Source organism: Capsicum annuum, chromosome 3 (assembly GCF_002878395.1).
Source record: "Capsicum annuum cultivar UCD-10X-F1 chromosome 3, UCD10Xv1.1, whole genome shotgun sequence".
Taxonomy (NCBI): domain Eukaryota; kingdom Viridiplantae; phylum Streptophyta; class Magnoliopsida; order Solanales; family Solanaceae; genus Capsicum; species Capsicum annuum.
The window spans coordinates 170,772,927-170,789,320 of record NC_061113.1 but is presented as its reverse complement, the minus strand read 5'-3'; the positions used below and the strand labels follow the sequence as shown (position 1 = coordinate 170,789,320).

The 16,394-nt window shown below is 37.6% G+C and overlaps 1 protein-coding gene across 1 annotated transcript in view; it reads right to left on the bottom strand.

Annotated features, from left to right (window-relative positions):
* LOC107863689 (electron transfer flavoprotein-ubiquinone oxidoreductase, mitochondrial) overlaps positions 1 to 16,394 on the bottom strand; it is a 51,907-nt gene that overhangs the window by 26,346 nt on the left and 9,167 nt on the right. Inside the window, exons 6-13 of the mRNA XM_047408439.1 lie at positions 9,659 to 9,705; positions 9,478 to 9,552; positions 7,509 to 7,694; positions 7,281 to 7,373; positions 6,823 to 6,925; positions 3,433 to 3,557; positions 3,063 to 3,112; positions 2,887 to 2,953 (exon numbers count right to left, since the gene is read on the bottom strand). Coding sequence (XP_047264395.1) covers positions 2,887 to 2,953; positions 3,063 to 3,112; positions 3,433 to 3,557; positions 6,823 to 6,925; positions 7,281 to 7,373; positions 7,509 to 7,694; positions 9,478 to 9,552; positions 9,659 to 9,705 — 746 coding nt within the window. The remainder of the gene's footprint in view (positions 1 to 2,886; positions 2,954 to 3,062; positions 3,113 to 3,432; positions 3,558 to 6,822; positions 6,926 to 7,280; positions 7,374 to 7,508; positions 7,695 to 9,477; positions 9,553 to 9,658; positions 9,706 to 16,394) is intronic.

Genomic DNA, 16,394 nt, shown 5'->3' with positions numbered 1-16,394 from the left:
AAAATACAACACAACAACAACAACAAACCCAGTGTATTCCCACTTAGTGGGGTCTGGGGGGGGTAAGATGTACGCAGTCCATACCTCTACCTCTGATGAAGTAGAAAGGCTGTTTCCGAAAGACCCCCGGCTCAAGTCACGAGATATCCCACAAACACATAGTACAGCACAGAAGCAGATGACATAACATAGATACGGCACCCATAAGGAATATAAAACAGAGTAAAGCAGGAATGCAGGAATATAAAGCAGAGGAAAGCACACATATTCGTAATAAACATGGAACACGGAACACGGAACATTGAATACAGAATCATAACAGGAATACACCCCCACCAATTAATTCCCTACACTAGCGACCCGAACTGGCCCATTCAAAGACAATGAGTCTAAATCACTCAAATCTCTTGCCCCATTCTTCTTCTGTTCTTTTTTTGAATTAAGGCCACATAAGTGGCATTAAAACATTTTCCAAAATATTCCTGAATATGAAAATCCTCCAAAGAATTCATAATGTCCTCCTTAAAAATATCCCAACAAGAATAAGAGAAACACATAGGATACCCATCAGGACACGGGACTGTGTCAATTGCAAATCGCTATATATAATCAAAATATCATGATTTTCAAAAGATTTCTGTAGTTGAAATCAGGCCCCATGTCCAGGTTCAGATATAAATTCTAATAGAAGGAAAATAATTCCTCTCTGATGGCCAAAGATCTTCCACTAATTCTCCAGTGATGTCTAATCTATCAATTGTGTTGAACTTCTTTGCACACTGTCATTCTTAGGAAAAACTTAGCGTTCTATCTGCTTCTTCAACCATAGAGCTCTGGATCTCCGTCTCTAAGTAATCTCCTCATAAACAAACTGCCCATCAATAACAACTCGTCTTCACAGATTTCTTTCTTTTTTTTTTTTTTTGGGGGGGGGGGGGGGGTGAAAAAAAAAAAAACTTTTTTTTTTTTATGCACGATCCAACTTTGTTAATTGATTAATAACGATATTTTCCTCCTTTCAAACTCCCATAGTTGGAAGAAATCATGTATTTATAGCTTTGTCTTTAGTAATTTTTTCTGAGATATGTTCTGCCCCTGCTCCTTGTCCTACCTTGCCCAAAAATTCTCCCCTACGAAAATAAGGGAAAGCTTCCAAATTTACACACAACCCATATGGGCCCAATCTTCTTCCTTTTGGGCTTGGACTTGAATTATGAAATAAGTGTAGCAGTTTGCCCATTCCTCTCCATAATTCTTGGACTCGTTCTCGAGCTCTTCTTCCATTATAAACATTTTCTTGAGTCACATTGAAGCTCATCAATCTTAATGCAAGTGGGTCAGCCTGGATGTTATCAGGTAGCCTCATGATAAGGGGAAATTTTTCGAGGTAGTTAGGCGTCTTATGAAAATTAAATCGGGGAGCTTGAAAAGGCACACAGAGAATATTTGTCATACACGATGTGAGATAAAGGCTGGAATTTGATCTATGGTTTTTGACAATGGTAGTTGTGCTAATGTGGTAAGTACATACTTGGTGGAGAAATTGGAGATTACACGCACTGTAAGGCCAATTACAAGCTCTAATGGTTGAAGAATGTAAAGAGCCCAAGGTGAGTAAACTATGCATAATTTCTTTTTCTATTGGAGGGGTTGCTCTAAAAAGTTCTATGTGATGTTGTACCAATGCATGTTTGTTATATATTGTTGGGTCAACCCCAATAATATGATATATATGCATTTCATGATGGGGGGAGAAATAAGTACTCTCACGAGCATAAAGGAAAGACATATATTCTTGCACCCTAACCTCCTTCCCAAGTGTATGAATACAACCAACGATTGCAATAAACAACGGAAAAATATGAGGATTAAAAAAAAGAGAGGAAAAAATCAAGTGAGGTATGAGGAGAGAGAGGGCAGCGACGAGAGAAAATAAAAGGTAGGAAAGAGTGATAAAAATGAAAGAATTAGTGAGAATAAAGAGGCAAAGGGTGAAAAAATAGTGAGTCTTGCAAAAGCCAAGGAGAGTTCACTTGCGAAAAAAGAGGGGATGCCCATTGTCTTGCTCACTTACGGGGAAGCTATGATTAACACTAACGACTTCACTCCTTTTCCTAATGTATTTCAAAACTTTTACAGGATCTTGGTGATGTTTTCCCTAAGAATATCTGTAAGGGGTTTCCTCCCTTGAGAGGAATAGATCGACAAATTGATATTGTGCCTAGATCTCAACTTCCGAAAGGGCCGCTTATAGAAGTAATATCATTGAAACAAGAAATAATATCATAACCTTGCTTTTGTGAGCATTTGAACTTGTTCTTGTTATTTGAATTGATTGAATGCTTTACTCAAACACAGTTACTAGTATGATCACATTCATTTTGGGAGAAGTAGCCAACCTCCCCCACCAGGAGAGCCACAGAGACACACAGACCAGGGTTATAGCTACCTCACGCTTACATGTATTAATTGTTTGCCAGCAGAAGAACTCAAAAGCTTTGATCAAAACCCAGTTTATGTGTTAAAGGAACTACTAAAATATACAAACTTAAATTCGAAACCTAGTTACTAGCAAACGAGGTTGTTTGCAAGAATCGAGAATCCATACGGTTCAAAACATAGCTCCACCTCTGGTTATGTTCATACTTAATTTAGAACCAATTAGTCAGTTATTGGTTAAATTATGCCATTTCTTATGAGTTAATACACGGATTAGAATAATCACAGCAGAAAGATCCCAGGTTCGCTTGGCTCACTTGGCTGGTAATGAGGACATGGTGCCAATCATGTTCACCCTAGCTTTAGGGCATGACAAAATTAACGCATCTGGTATTAGATGACATCAGTCATCAAATGAACTCTTATGATAAAAAAAAAATGTCTTACCCTTGTTGCTTCATGATCAGGTTTCCCATGATTCAGAGTGACTGGAGATCTACCCTTGAGTATGTAACTGACAAATTTAAGCTGATCCATTAGTCATACAGCTTAAGAAAATGGTATGGAAAACAAAAACATGAGTATTGAAAAGACGATTGACTAAGCAAAAGGCGAAATCTTACTGCTCTACAGCACTTAAAGCTAAACCAGGATAGAGCCCATACTCAAATGCCTGCAGTAGAGAAGTTAACAAAGATAGAAGGTTAAAACGAGAATATTAAGGGAGCCTCCTATATTTAATTTACCGGAAGAAAAAGTAGTTGACTTCAATCTATAAGAGGCAACAAAATGTTGGTCATCAGGGCCATTGTCTCACTATATCAGGAAGAGCATACAGGTGTTCTCCAGCAAAATGTTATGCACTATGCTCCAAAGGTATGACAATAATTTTGAGAAGATGCAATATCATGATTGGTTTACCTAACAAATATGCTCCTACAAGTTTTCGAAAAGGTTTACCTACCAAATATGCTCCTAAAACACAACACTCACCGGGCGATAGTTCCTTGCAGTATATAGTTCTTCCCATATCCATGAACTTCGTAAATTGTCCCAATAATTTTCCATCTTCAAGCCTTCTTGGAGCATGCTGAATGCAGATTCTGCCGCTAGCATTCCTGTGTCAGACTTTTAAAGTCAACGGGGGTGTTGTTGCAGATCAGACCATACGAGCTTAGAAGTGGTATATTTACATAATTTTCATCATTTACAATTTAGTCCCAATTTATTATTTCGATTTCTTTCGGACACTAAGGTAGGTTATACGGATAATATTGTCATTTCTATTTGCCTAGGGTTCTCTTTTACATTATAAATATCCTGTATGTACTCATTTGGAGATTATCAATGAAAATCTATCTTTTAGTTCTATCTAAAATAGCTTTAGCTTAGCTTAGTTTGTAGCTTAGTTTCCTCTCAAATTCCATTCTGCATCATTTGGTATCAGCGCAATCATCCTCGTACTATGGGTATTTGTTGATGGCATTTCAAAATACTCATTATGCTACCAATTTCTCATCTATCCTCCCTCCAAGTTCTAATGGTGGTTATGGAGGAAATCCTTATGGATATATATATACCAGTTATGAGGATTATTGTAGTGGGTATCAACAACAATTTAATGCAATATATCCACAGTATGCGTACCAACCTTCAGAGTTCTTTGATTTATCGAATTTTTAGTCATCTGGAGGTCATACTAGTATGAGGAAACATGACAACTACAATCCACATCCCTATACAAATTACAATCCATATCCTAATGTTGGTTACAACACCACTGTCGCTCATGCATATTCACAGTAACAAGGAAATTACAATCAATGGGATAATAGTAACTCCATCTATGTCACACATAGCACACTCGGTGTTGGTCAATATAAGTGCTCTTCATCCTCGTCCTCGTGTGAAGGGAATTGGAGGCAGAGGGAAGATATTTGTGTGATAGCAGGCGAATCACTTTTGTCATCTCCAATAGAGGCTCGATTGGGAGAAAATCCTGCTCCTAGGGAAGGCACTATACTTGTTTCTAATCTATTAGAACGAGACAAAGAAGCCTCACTAATGTTGTCATTATTCACGAGCTCTTACTAATGTGGGTTGGAAGGCAATTAGAGCAGTCATTGGAGATAGTGCAACATCAACCTGTGCACTTGAAAATGGCAAGGAATATGTTTGTTGCTTTGAGAGGACACAAGATCCTCGTGGGTTCTCGTCAAATAAAGTTTCCTGGAATGTAGTTCTTTTAGCTTGCAATGAGTCAACTTGTTTTTTTGGATGTGACTGAAGAACGACTAAAGTATCATCATATAGTCGGCACAAATTCCCCTATTTGGTGGACATTATTCCATTCATGTGTTGCTGGTAGCAATGTGAAGCTGGGAAAAATTGTACCTCAAAGACAAGTTGGCTCCTTAGGTGCCACATTCTTTACCAATAAAGGAAATCCAAGAGAAGATATGGTGCAACAGACTCGATGCTCCACAAAATTCACTGTCACTGTTGGCACTATTTCTGAGATACTTCCTAATGAAATGGAGTTTTGTAATGTTGCCAAAGATGATAGCTCCAATGTAAAAGGCAAACGCGACCTTATTTTCTCTCAAGGTCTCTGCTTTTCTGCCTTTCGGAGTCACTTATATCAGTCTTTGGATATTATTTTCTAGCGAGGTCATAATCTCATTATGGCTTTACTCAATGAGAAACAATGTAGTTACCATGCTGACTGGAGGAGAAAATTGGGGCAGCTAAAGCATAGTCTAAAATTCATGAAGTTGCACAATACTATTAATGTGGGGAGGCATCGACTCAGCTGCATTTTAAGGCTAATTGTTGCACTTTTAGTTTTCAATATTGTCTCTTTTACATGGTTCATTCTACATGGTCTTGGAGGTGAGAAGAAACAAAAGTTACTAATGATAATGAAGATGCATGGTCAGGAAAATGCATCAACTTTTGCAATTCTTGGTGAAAGTGATGCTATAGAACCTAAACACGAGTTATCTGTAATCTCTGTGGTTGGAAAGGTATCAGGAAAACAGGGTAATGCTTGTGACCTTGTTATGCATGAATTTTGGAAGATTAAACTCAAGGGTGTTCGTTGGAGTTCAACTGAATTCGAGAAGACATGCATTATGCCTTTCATGTTTTTAACCTTGAGGACAAGGTTTCTTTTAAGGGGGAAGGAATGTTGCAGATCAGACCATGCGAGCTTAGAAGCAGCATATTTACATAATTTTCATCATTTACAGTTTAGTCCTAATTTACTATTTCTATTTCTCTCGAACACTAAGTTAGGTTATTCGGATAATATTGTCATTTCTATTTGCCTAGGGTTCTCTTTTACATTATAAATATCCTGTATCTACTCATTTGGAGATTATCAATGAAAATCTGTCTTTTAGCTCTATCTAAAATAGCTTTAGCTTAGCTTAGTTTGTAGCTTAGTTTCCTCTCAAATTCCATTCTGCATCAAGTGCATCATTCATTTTCTCGAGTATAGCAGAATAAAAATCAAAATGCCCCATGCTTATATCGTCTTATGTGCTACGTTACAATAAAGAGTTTTCGGATGCATGCCATCAGTAGCTATGAAGTCGTGACTATAAGCCAAAGCACGACTAGTGATTTTGGAGAATCCAATACTAGTTAATATGTACTCTCAACCAAGCATTACAAAATTTCGCCCTAGGAGAACAGCCTTGGCCAAAAATCTTGTGTCTCCTAAAAGTGACACTTCCATACCATTACTTGTGCCCCAAGCCTCAACAGCCCAGTTTTGATGTCTTCTGGACTCTGGAGAGCCAACCCACTAAACGAAACTCCCAATCAAACACATGTTTAGGAAATCCTTCCTTCTCTGAGTGTGTTCATTAGAAATTCTGAACCTGGGTGTCTTTCTGGTGTCCAATTTCTGGCATCTCCCTTCTAGCTCCAGTACTGGCCAAGCTTGTGCTACTTTCAAAGACATGTTCTCTCTCTTCGTGAATTCTAGAGAAGGAGTTTCTCTCACCAGACTCCATTTTCTTGAAAGAAGTAAGATCTTTAAGCTTCCTCAATGAAACTCCAAAATGTAATATATGTGAACCTCTGAATATTGAGTCCCAAGAGACTGACGATTTCTTTCAAAACAAGTTTTGTAATGCTAACTTTGGGTATTATATTCCAATGGTGCTTTAACTGACTTATTTTTTCAATCCAATATTCATCATGAATCTTGCATTCGAATAGCTTAAACAATCTATTCTGCATGGCAACAATTTTAAATTAACTACACATCGTGGAGTCTTCAGTAAAGTAACTTAAGCTTTCAATTAGTAAACTATTAAGCATATTATTCTGATTTGCTAGGTCAGAATTAAGTACTAGAACAATAGGTAGTACCTGATTTCATAGCTGTATGAGTGCCCTTAATCTTTGGTACATTTAAGAAGCCAGCTGAGCATCCTATAATTGCTCCACCAGGGAAAACTGGATATGGAATAGACTGAAATTTAACCAAAACATTTTTGTATAAAAGTCAAAAAAACATGCCTCTGGAATGTCAAAATAAGTATGGAAAGAGAGCTAAAGTGCATTCAATTTATCAGATGTGTTTCTCATATTGAACTGATATTCACAAATCTCTTTACTGAAATCTACTAAACACATTGGAGTTTGGAAAAAATGGCATCACTCATCCTTATTAGTCACGTCATAGATGCAGACGTTACTAAATGGCAAAATCCATATAATGTGTCATTTCTTCAGAAACACATTATTGACACTGAGGATATGCTTTAAATATGACCAAAAAGATGTGAAATCCATAATATAATAAGAAAAAATATTATCCATCACACCTGAAAACCTCCTTCATTTAAAGTCCGAGCACCATATTGGAGAACCGTTCCACCCTCAAGAAGTGGCCTAATAGCAGGATGACATTTAAGCCTCTGAGATTTGGGATATGTAGGATAAGTAATTAGATGCTTAAAACAAAAGGAATCTTGAAATAGCTTGTTCTTTGACTGAGGATCAAAGAGAACGGTAAAGGAATGCTATATAAACAATAACATCATCATATTTACCTGATATTCCTCGTAAGGGTTCAAGAAAGGGTTCTGATAATTTAGAGCAACCACAAGGCCGACAGCGACCTGTCTGTCCTTCATATGATACAAGAAAGAACCTCCATAGGTCTTCTGGTCCAAAGGCCAACCAAGTGTGTGAAGCACAGAACCAGGTTGATGTTTGTCTGCATCAATCTCCCAGACCTGAGCTAGAAACAAATTCAGGAATCCACTAAAGTTGATTATAAGATTATAGTCCATTTAAAGTTTCAGTGAAGGATGATGTATAGTTTAACACATTTTTTTGAGATCCTAGATGAACAACTTGTTGAGAATATAATTAAGTAAATAAAAGTGTGCCCTCTCTGGCATCTTAAGGTTTTAGATGAGATAGTCACACACTTCAACATGGAATCTGAGCAGGCAGATGTCCTGGGATCAAAGCACACCACCACCCATTATCAAAAAGAATTTTCACATGCTTGGCTTATGAAAAAAAAACACGTGAGAGGGTTTGTTGAGAATATAATTAAGTGCATAAAAGTTTGTTCTCTTTAATAGCTTAAGCTTATAAATGCGATGGTCACACACTTCAATGTTATAAAGTTAAGCATGCCTCCCAAGTTGTAACCCATCCAAAACATGCTACTTTAACGGAGCTTTTGTCTTCCATATCATCTTCCAAGGCCAAGAATTATCCCAGTGACCTGACTGTTTTATCAACACACTATAACTATTTTTAACTGTAAATTTCTTGTCTTTACTTGCCCACCAAATTAGGATATCCACCTTGTTCTGATCAATATGAACCGATCCGAATTGTTGAAGCAACTGACAAAGATCTTCTATCTCCCAGCCATTCAAATTTCTCCGGAACCTTGGCTGCCAACCAGCGTTAGAATGAAATTCAGCAATACTCCCATCCTTTTTAGAGGAACAGTTGAACAAAAAGTAGGGAACTTGTCCTTTAAACATGCATCACCAACCCACAAATCTGTCCAAAATTTAACTTTTTTCTCCATTTCCCACCTCCAGTCTAGTAAATTGACTAAAGTCTCCCCAAAGTCTGCTTATGTGCTTCCATACTCCCCCATTGATAGTACTCTATCTATCCTTCTTCAAGTCATGCTATTATGTTCTTAATAGCATGCATCTAGACAATTCTGCCAGGTACCTGCTATCTTCCATTCGCGCAAATACCGGTAACTCTGTCCACCCAAGCATAGGCAAATGGGAAAAAATCACCTAGCATTTTTTGTCTCTGGCAGTATTTGATACCTGTTCTCACATAATTTTCACCCACTTAATTGATCATTAGGCCGCACCCTTTGGGTGCTTAATGTTGGACTTCGGCATAAAGTTCCTTATGAATCATGATGTCCTTCAGAAGAAAGCGAATAAAAATATCCAAGAAAGCCCCAATGTTCAGAGTGTTCAATATTGTCTCTTGCAGACACTGGGGGCAAAACTATTCAGGGATTTTCTGGGTTCCACTGTTCTCATAAGAAAAAGAGAGCAGAGAGGTTGAAGATAAAAAAGAAATTGACTTAAAGAGTACAGCAAATAAAGAGGTTAACTTGTTAGAAGAAACATTGATGGAAAATTTGCTAGTCGCCAATTCACCAAAGGCATGGTGTTCCTAGTTCCTTCTTCTAGATGTTCGTCCACAAAATCGGACTTATTTCTAAGTAGCTAAATAATCGATATAGTACAAGGACTAACAAAAGGAGGGAAGTACTGGCAGCAGGGTAAATGTTATCTCCAGTGTAAGTTTGCATGTTGGTGAAGTTGCATTTTCTGCATACCTATCAATCCCTCAACTCCTTTTTGTTGTGATCAGGAGACTTCCCAGATCACACTGTTAGCTTTATGATTGGCAGGACGAATCAGGAATTAAATAGATTGACATATCTAATAAATAGATATTTGTGTCTCTTTGTATCAGGAGGCAAAAAGGAGAAAAGAAAAGAGATCAGAAGAAAATCACCTCTTTAATTCCTAAAGCATAGGTTTGATGTTGCCCCTGCCCTCTCTCTCTCAAGTTGTACTTCTTGATTAATTTCTGTCAGGAAACACAAGGGTTAACAATCACAGTACTGAACTTCTAAATGATGTACAAGTCACAAAAATAGTTTATCATAAAAACAAAAGAACAACCTTCTGCATACCTCTGATAGAGATCCTCTACACCCTTCTGCAAGGAGAGTAACACGCCCTACACACCATCACAGAAGATGGGGGTTAGTAAACTAGGAAGTACGGGAATGAGCCAAATGCTGTTGTGTCCCACGAATTGTTTGGTTTGCTTGGGCTTAATACATGCTTAGTTACATGCTAAATGATGAATAATATGTGCGGAAGATATCATATGATATTAGAAAATGTTGGTTGTTGAGATGAAGATAGATGCTTTGTGAATGATTTGGAGTGCATTGAAGTGGTATTGTCACATTAGAGTTTGACATGAAAATCACTCTCAGGCGGTTTACGCCATAATTGTGCATCGTAAAGGTATCGCGGGAAGGTTTTTGGCCTGGACAGCTTCATGATATAACGCAGGTAACACGTGAAATGTGATCCTAACCAAGGCCCAAAAAGGCAAGGCAGCACAGTAGAAGAGAATTGTGTGCACTACAGCGCAGTATGAACAATTGAATCTAAGGCAAATAGTCTGGTTGCATGACTGGTACTCCAATGTCAATTATATCATACAAAGGTGCATAGTTCACCACATTCTTCTGGTAATCCTTGTTGAGTCCCACATTGGTTATTAAAGGAGTGGGTGGTCACTTTAAATGGTCTTGGGCAATCCTTCCCTCATGAGCAAGCTTTTGGGATTGAGTTAGGCTTGAGATTTATTTGTTTAACAATCCTTTCAAGAGGATTTCGGAACACAAGTGAACTTGAGGATATTCGTGAGTAGTCTCCGTGGTGGACAAGAAGCGGGAAGCAAGGTTGAAATGGTTTGGCCATGTACAAAGGTGAGGTGTGGATGCTCCAGGGAGGAGGTGCAAGAGGTTGGATATAGTCGGTACAAGGAGGGGTAGAGGTAGAACGAAGAAGTATTGGGGAGAGGTGATTAGGCAGCACATGATGCAGCTTTAGGTTACCGAGTACATGACCTTAGGTAGGAGGGTATGGAGGACGTGTATTAGGATAGAAGGTTAGTAGGGTAGGTGTTGTCTTTCTTGCCGAGGCTTTAGGCTTGTTGGGAGGTTTGTTGATATACTAACCATAGTATTGCAATCCCTGCTTGTGATATATATCATAGTTTGTTGTTTATTGTGTTTAGATTATCATACAATGTTGTTGTTCTTTCTTTTATCTTGTAAACTTTGCTATGTGTCCTTGTTAGTTATTGTACTTTTTCCACTGTTTCCTTCTTCTTCGTCTTTGTACCTGGATTTGCTGCACTTGAGTCGAGGGTCTTTAGCAAACAGCCTCTTTACCTCTACCAGGTAGTGGCAAGGTCTGCGTACACTCTACCCTCCTCAAACCTCACTTGTGGAATTTCACTAGGTATGTTGTTGTTGTTGTAGACAAACAAACCAAAAGACCTACTCAAACACTTGAGGATATGTTATGGGCGTGTGCCATTGATTTGTAGCAATTGGATGAGCATCTCCAGATTAATATAGTTTTCTTATAACAATAGCTATAAAGCGAGCATTAAAGTGACGGAGTATTATATAGGTACCGGTATATATCGTCCGTTGGATCGTTTGAACTAGGAAGCCAAACTTCTTGGCTCAAATCCTGTAGAAGATTCCTTGGAAAAAGTTAAACATAATCAAGAAAGGCTTAGAACAGCTCAAAGTCACGAAAAGTCCTATTTGGACAAGAAGCACTGAGAGGTCGAATTCATGGTTGGCAACTACATGTTTTTTGAAGATTTCACGATGAAAGAGGTAATGAGGTTTTGTAAGAATGGCAAGTTGATTTGAGGATCACTGGGCCTTATGAACTTCTCAAAAGGACTGAAATGTGGCCTCTCAACTTGCCTTGAAGCCAGACGTGAAATCCAAACATCCATGCATCAATCTATGAAAATATGTGTGCGATCCTTCACATATGGTTCCATCTCTGACCGAGGAACTTGATGCAAAACTATCATATGAAGAAGTTCCTATGGTGTATTTTTTTCTTAAGAACCAAAGTTCCTATGGCATACTTGATAGGAAAGTTCACAAAATTAGAACAAAAGAGGTTGTTTCAGCCCGCTATGGAAGAGCCATTGCAATGAAGAGTCAACTTGGAAAGTTGAAAAGGCATCAAAACAAGATATCCTTACCTATTACAAAGTAAAAGTGAGAAAATGTAGCATCCAACAATAACTTTAATTCGCTTAACATAATATATGCTTAATTTTTTGATAACTGTGGTGTCCGGGACAGCTTTCCGCACCTTGACTAAATCCACCAGATATCATCATCTCCCACCAGCAATAAATATAAATATCTAGTAACTCTGTCCACCAAGACTAGGAAATATACGAAGAATCACCTATTGTTTTTGGGGTCTCTTCTGAGATTTGAACCTGAGACCTAAGGTTCTTAACCCACTTCATGACCACTATGCCCACCCTTTGGGTGTTAGGTGCTTAATTACATGCTAAATGACGGATAATATGGGTGGATGATCTCGTAAGTCGTGGAACATGTTGTAGAGATGATTATATATGTTTAGGAAATGAATTGATTTCTTGATGTGGTATATTAGCAAAAAAGAGGGAAGTGCAACATCCTACACATTTAAAGTGTTTAAATTAGCCCATCAAGAGTTACAAGTCAAATTCTATCGCTTTATGTCACCCGTCAATGAGATGTCGAAAGAATAAGGTTAGAGATTGGTGGTTGTGTCAGGGGATTGATATATGAAGGTATTGCAAGTTTTAAACAAAAGTTGGAGGGAAAAAATAGTCTTGAAGCTAAAAATTCAAGTTATAAGTAATCTTGTACGTAGTTTGGCTTGGATGCGGATATCTCCCAATCTATAAAGAGTTAAAAGGGTCTACACCTATCAATATAAAGATACATGAGTCTAGTTTATCGAGAGAAAAAACCTCTCATCTACCTAACTTCGAAGTAAAAAGTTATGTACATTTTACCTTAGACCTACACAATATTCAACTATATACGTGTCATGAACCCCATCCAAATAACTGGATTAAGTATTGTGGGGTGTGGACAATTCCACTCTCACGTGGAACTGCTTAAGAAGGGAAGCAACATATTAAGTTCAACTTCATTAATTTCACATCTCCCAACACTTCATTGTATTTAATTATACAGTCAGGATAAGTGTCAACCACTTTCCACTATGTTGGTCAAAAGTGATCTTTTATTAGTATATCACCTTAATACGTATAGATGGACTTCCAACTCACCAATATATGCAATAGTTCTCTCAAGGCTAAGAGATTAGACCCACTGCCTCAATGACATAAGTCATGCCACATTATATCAATATTATAATTATTATAATTGAAGGCATTATAGCCTAGCCTCTAGTAGAAACGCAAGGTAAGGCTGCGTACAATAGACCCTTGTGGTCAATCCCTTCCTCAAACCCTCCGCATACACAATATATGGGGGGAGGGGGGCCTTAATGCCGCCTCATCATTTGGGGTAAAATAGGGAACCAACTTTAACTTCTAAACAATTATATAGATACTGAAGCAATTTTTTTCAATACAATCTTTCATATCAAAGTCAGCATCTCTCACTCGGCAAAGCATCTCGTTGGAGAGGAAAATTATTAGCCACCACAACTCAAATTCAAAAGTTTGGCATTGATTCTTATATTGGAACAAAGGTTATTATTTTTTTAATTGCTTGGAACTCATGGAACTATCGTTAGCTACAAACAATCGAGATAAGGATTTTTCATTGACGTCGACATTAGAGAGAAGATCTCAAAGTAAGGTATGTAAAGGATATTCCCTCCCTTTTTTTTTTATAAATAGTACTATTGTATTCTTCAACAAATAGTACTATTGTATGCTTCAACATTTAAGGGATGATAGCAACCTCAATAAGCATACAATTCCTTTAGGAAATCTACCAAATTCTTGATAACGATCCCAATTAGGGGCGAATCCAATCGAAATCCAAAACGCAAAATTCAAACAACACAAAGTAAGATAGATGAGAAATTGGAGATGAGAAGTGAAAAAAGAAGGGCTCAACTATGTTCACAATTGAACCAAGGGAGAAGAGACTCGATTTTAGAGAAGTTGAGAAACACAAATGAATCCACAAATGAGTAACTCAACTATGAAAACCAATGTAAAGAAGTTTTCAACCAATCAATGGGAATCCACCCATAAACTAATCTTACTAATACTACAACTACGCGTAAAGGAATTCCACTCGACACCCTAAAGGAGTTCAATTTTTAATTAGAGTAAAGAAACCCTACTTGAATTCACAAATAAGTAACTCTTTGGGAAAATTAAGATTAGGAAGTTCTAAATCAACAATGGGAATCCACCCATCACTAAGATTTAGCTACACTAAACTAGACTAAAGAGATTCCACCCTACACTCGCAAGGAGTTCAGTTTTCAAATCATCAAAGTCTTAGAATGAAAATGGCCAAGGCAACTATTTATAGTCATTGTCTTTTACAAAAATAGCCTATTAAAAAAAAGCCCAAAAGCGACTATTTAGGAAACAACCCACAAGGGCCTTTCTTGATTGCACAAATGACATCTTAATCGCCCATGACCTTGCGTATTTATTGCTCCATGGCTTTTTCCGGGCTCCAAGCTATTATTCATATATGAAAGTGTCTCCTAATGTGCCCCAAGCTAGCCATGCGCACCACATCCTCCCCAAAGGATCCTCCCTGAATCCGAACCTATTTGCAAAAATAAAAGGACAAACAACAAACACATCCTCATAGCATAAGGGTTAGCACAAGGGTTATCTACCATACCAACTTGCCAAGTAAGCACACATTTGAAATACAACCAATTATCCTTTGTGTTGAATAAGATTCATTCATCATATACGGTACAAAGGAATTGGTCATAAGCAACATCATGAGACCAAGAAACCACAAAGGCTTTAACAGCATCAAGAATCCCAATAGATTATATCACATAAACTTTAGGAGTCATAAGACATAATTGTTTCGTCGCCTGGCAATAAGACCATACCCAAAAGTGGTGCAATCACCCATAAGGGCTCTTTCGGGTCAAAGGAGTGCAAGACCCATATACCTTTACCTCTATAGTAAATAATTCCCATACCAACATGGTATCATCGTAAGCAAAAAGGCAATAGAGAAAGGTGTTAAAGACACTATCATTATCTAGGGCATGCCATAGAACAAGGACACCGGTAGATAAGGAGAGACATGTTAAGCACAAGACAACCCTCTCTATCAAGCAACTTCCCAAAGAAAGGAAGTGCACCAACGAAGCCATGCTACTAGAATGGTCGAGGGATCTATTAGGAGTCAAACATTCTATACCAAATAGTACTCTCAATGAGTTGGGGTCCCTCCTATCGCAGTATCAACCATGCTTCCAAAAGTCCCATTTGAAAACTCAAATTGTCCAACCCTTGGAAGGTGACAAGCAGTCCTTAATATCATGGACTTTTCCTAGTCACAACTAGCTTGTCTCCTTGACCAAGCAAGACATCACAAGTGCCACATTCCATTTCCTTATATAGGTCAAATGGAAAGAGATTCCATGAAAATGGGTTAAGCAAACACCCATATGCCCCATTGGCACTCTCTTCTTTACACAACATACTCCACTCAAGAGGCATGAGTATCATCACATGCGAACAAATAATATAGAAAGGTGTCCAAAAGTCAACTTCATCTAATGTATTATAATGAAAAGGTTCACTCGTTGATTCAAGCACATTAAGGCCTTGCCTTGACCAAGAATGGGAACACATAAAGATAAAGAGATAACTGTAGCACACACCTCACCTTCCTTGAACACCATCCCTTCCAACAAACATACTATCACATTCCAAGTAAAGATTTTTGCCATCAAAAAGTGTATCCTCGCATCATAGTGGATTTTCAAACAATTGATAGCCTTCAAGAGTGGCTATGTGATAGTATCCAGGCTGGTCCACTTGCATTAAGATTGACGGGCTTCAGTGTGATCAAAAAGATGCTTAAGAAGGAAGATCAGCCCAAGAATGAGTCCAAGAATTATGGAGAAGCATAGGCTAAGTGCTACACATATTTCATGATTCAAGTCCTAGTCCAAACGAAGAAGATTGGGCCCATATGGGTTTTGATTAAATTTGAAAACTTTTTCTGACCTAGTTTAAAGTCTCCTAGTTTAAAAGTTTCCTAGTTTAAAGTTTCCTAGTTTAAAAGTTTCCTAGATTTATTTATTTCCATAAAAGCATATTCGAATCCCATGCTATTTGGGATAGGTTTTTTCCCTATATATAGGGACGAATTTTGTTAAATTAGACAACATGATGATTAATAATAATTGAGAGAATTCTCTTATTTACACCTTTGTGTGTGGTGACTTTGAATTTATCTTGCAACTCTATAAGAACGATTCTCTAGGAGGTAAGACTAATTCTTAATTTGATCTCTTTGGTTTCTATTAAAGTTAATTAAAGAAGGTGATTAGTCTTATGTTGTCAATAGTTTCTTCGAAATAAGGGTCTAGATCATTTTTGATTGAAGTTCCTGCATTGACTCTATTAGTCTCATAATAAGTCTTAATCCGCTAATTTTGAATACTAAGATCAACTAGGGTTCCTAGCACTTATCTCGAAATTAGAGATTTTATTCTCAAATTTCGCTTATCTTTAATTTATTGTCTTTAATCCTAGTATTTTTGCTTCCGTATTATTTTCTAGTTTGTTCAAGTGACCCAGTTCTTATCACTATGCTTCCAACATTGTAAGACACA